This window comes from Anser anser (assembly GCF_964211835.1).
Source record: "Anser anser genome assembly, contig: HAP1_SCAFFOLD_64, whole genome shotgun sequence".
Taxonomy (NCBI): domain Eukaryota; kingdom Metazoa; phylum Chordata; class Aves; order Anseriformes; family Anatidae; genus Anser; species Anser anser.
The window spans coordinates 880,375-882,553 of NW_028153592.1; the positions used below are offsets into that span (position 1 = coordinate 880,375).

General features: G+C 48.9%; 1 protein-coding gene across 1 annotated transcript; it reads right to left on the reverse strand.

The window, feature by feature from the left end:
* Positions 1-493: 493 nt before the first annotated feature.
* Positions 494-1,435, reverse strand: LOC310891870 (olfactory receptor 14C36-like; the record flags this gene model as incomplete). The annotated part of the gene is made up of 1 exon (XM_083854099.1): positions 494-1,435. The coding sequence occupies one exon, from the start codon at positions 1,433-1,435 to the stop codon at positions 494-496; it is 942 nt and encodes a 313-aa protein (XP_083710225.1).
* Positions 1,436-2,179: the final 744 nt, after the last annotated feature.

Consider the following 2,179-nt stretch of genomic DNA (forward strand, 5'->3'; position numbering starts at 1 on the left):
CATTAATTTCCTGGACGATGTCCTCTGCCCTGACGGTTGTGGGACAGTCACGGCTGTGTACCTCAGTGACTGTTCACCATTTCTGCTGTCATCAGACACCAACAGCTTACTCCTAAATCCTACCCTCGGTCTCTCACAGCTCACAAAATGAGCTTTTTCTTTGCCTTATCCGTGGAGCAACAGGCTTTTCGGGGAGCAGCTGCTCAGCCCTGGTCTTGGCACCAGCTTTGAAAGAAGAACCAAGTCTTCAAGAAGAGCACTGGGGAGATGCAATTTTATTAGGCAGACGCTATCACAGAGTTTACTCTGGCCTGCTGTTATACACATATTATAAAGCCTCGAGAGTAAACAGAACAGTTTCATTCCGCAGTAGGTGGCCGAAGAATAAAGAAACATATTTCTAAGAAATTAGTAAATGCAAATGATACTGAGGATAAAAACTTCAATAATGATAAACAAGGAGCAGGCCTGCAAGGGAAGTCATTTGTGTAGATCATTTAAATTTATCACTAATCAGAAATATCCATGCAATCACTTTCCTAACAGCACTCTTAAGCTCCTTGTTTCTCATGCTGTAGATGAGGGGGTTCAATGCCGGTGGCACAACTGAGTACAGAACTGCCACCACCAGGTCCAGAGATGGTGAGATGGAGGGGGACTTCAGGTAGGCAAATATGGTCATGCTGAGAAACAGGGAGGCCACGGCCAGGTGAGGGAGGCACGTGGAAAAGGCTTTGAGCTGTCCCTGCTCAGAGGGCATCCTCAGTACAGCCCTGAAAATCTGCACATAGGACAGCACGATGAAAACAAAACACCCAGACGCTAAACAGAATCCAACCATAATTATCCAAACTTCCCTGAGGTAGGAGTTTGAGCAGGAGAGCTTGAGGATCTTTGGAACTTCACAGAAGAACTGGTCCACAGCATTGCCTTGGCAAAGTGTCAGAGAAAATGCATTAGCAGTGTGCAGCACAGCATGGAGAAAGCCACTGCCCCAGGCAGCTGCTGCCATCTGGGCACAAGCTCTGCTGCCCAGGAGGCTCCCGTAGTGCAGGGGCTTGCAGATGGCAACGTAGCGGTCGTAGGACATGACAGTGAGAAGATAACACTCTGCTGAAAACAAAAAGAAAAAGAAAAAGACCTGGGCAGCACATCCTGTGTAGGAAATGGCCCTGGTGTCCCAGAGGGAATTGACCACGGCTTTGGGGAGAGTGGTGGAGATGCAGCCCAGGTCGAGGAGGGCGAGGTCGAGGAGGAAGAAGTACATGGGGGTGTGGAGGCGGTGGTCGCAGGCTGCGGCGGTGAGGATGAGGCCGTTGCCCAGGAGGGCAGCCAGGTAGATGGCCAGGAAGAGCGCGAAGTGCAGGAGCTGCAGCTCCCGCGTGTCTGCGAATGGCAGGAGGAGGAACTCGCTGATGGAGCTGCTGTTGGACATCTGATGCCTGTTGGGTATGGAGATCTGTACGTGTAGTAAAAGGCAATGAAAAGTTAGGACAGGTTTCTCTGAGTGAACCCTATGCCATTCCTTGTAGACCTCCCCCTGCCATACTCCAATGCTTTTTGTTTCTCTGCTGGAATCTTTCATTTAGCTCCATGACATGAGCTTCATTTTTAAGGTTCAGTGTGCGATGAGGAGCAGGGGCCTCTGCTGCTGGTCTCGCGAGGGAATCAGTCCTGACCCAGTGCAGGGAGTACACAGGAACATAGCAGGAGGGCAAGGTTTTATTTTCAGATTTTGTCAGATGAAATGAATGCCCAGCCTATCTGGGCAATATGTTTCAGTACCTCGCCTCCCTCTGAGTGAAGAATTTCCTCCTAATCTCTAATCTAAATCTCCCCGCTTTTAGTTTAAAAACATTCCCCTGATCCTGTCATGATTTGATTGATCAAAAAAATAGCTCTCCATATTTTTAGAAGACCCCTTTAAATGCGGAAAAGCTGCAGTGAGGTCACCCTGCTCAGCCCCAGCTCTCTCAGCCTTTCTTCGAAGGAGAGGTGCTCCAGCATGCTGATCATCTTCATGTCAGCATGTTAACATCTGCATTCCGCTGCTACATAATGTAGTTGGCAGAAAGGAGTTTTAGGGGCAATGTTTTATACACATTCTCTTCCCCCTCTTCATGCCCACACAGTGTTCTCTGAAGTCAGAAATCCTGAGCATTTCTGCTGCACTCACAGG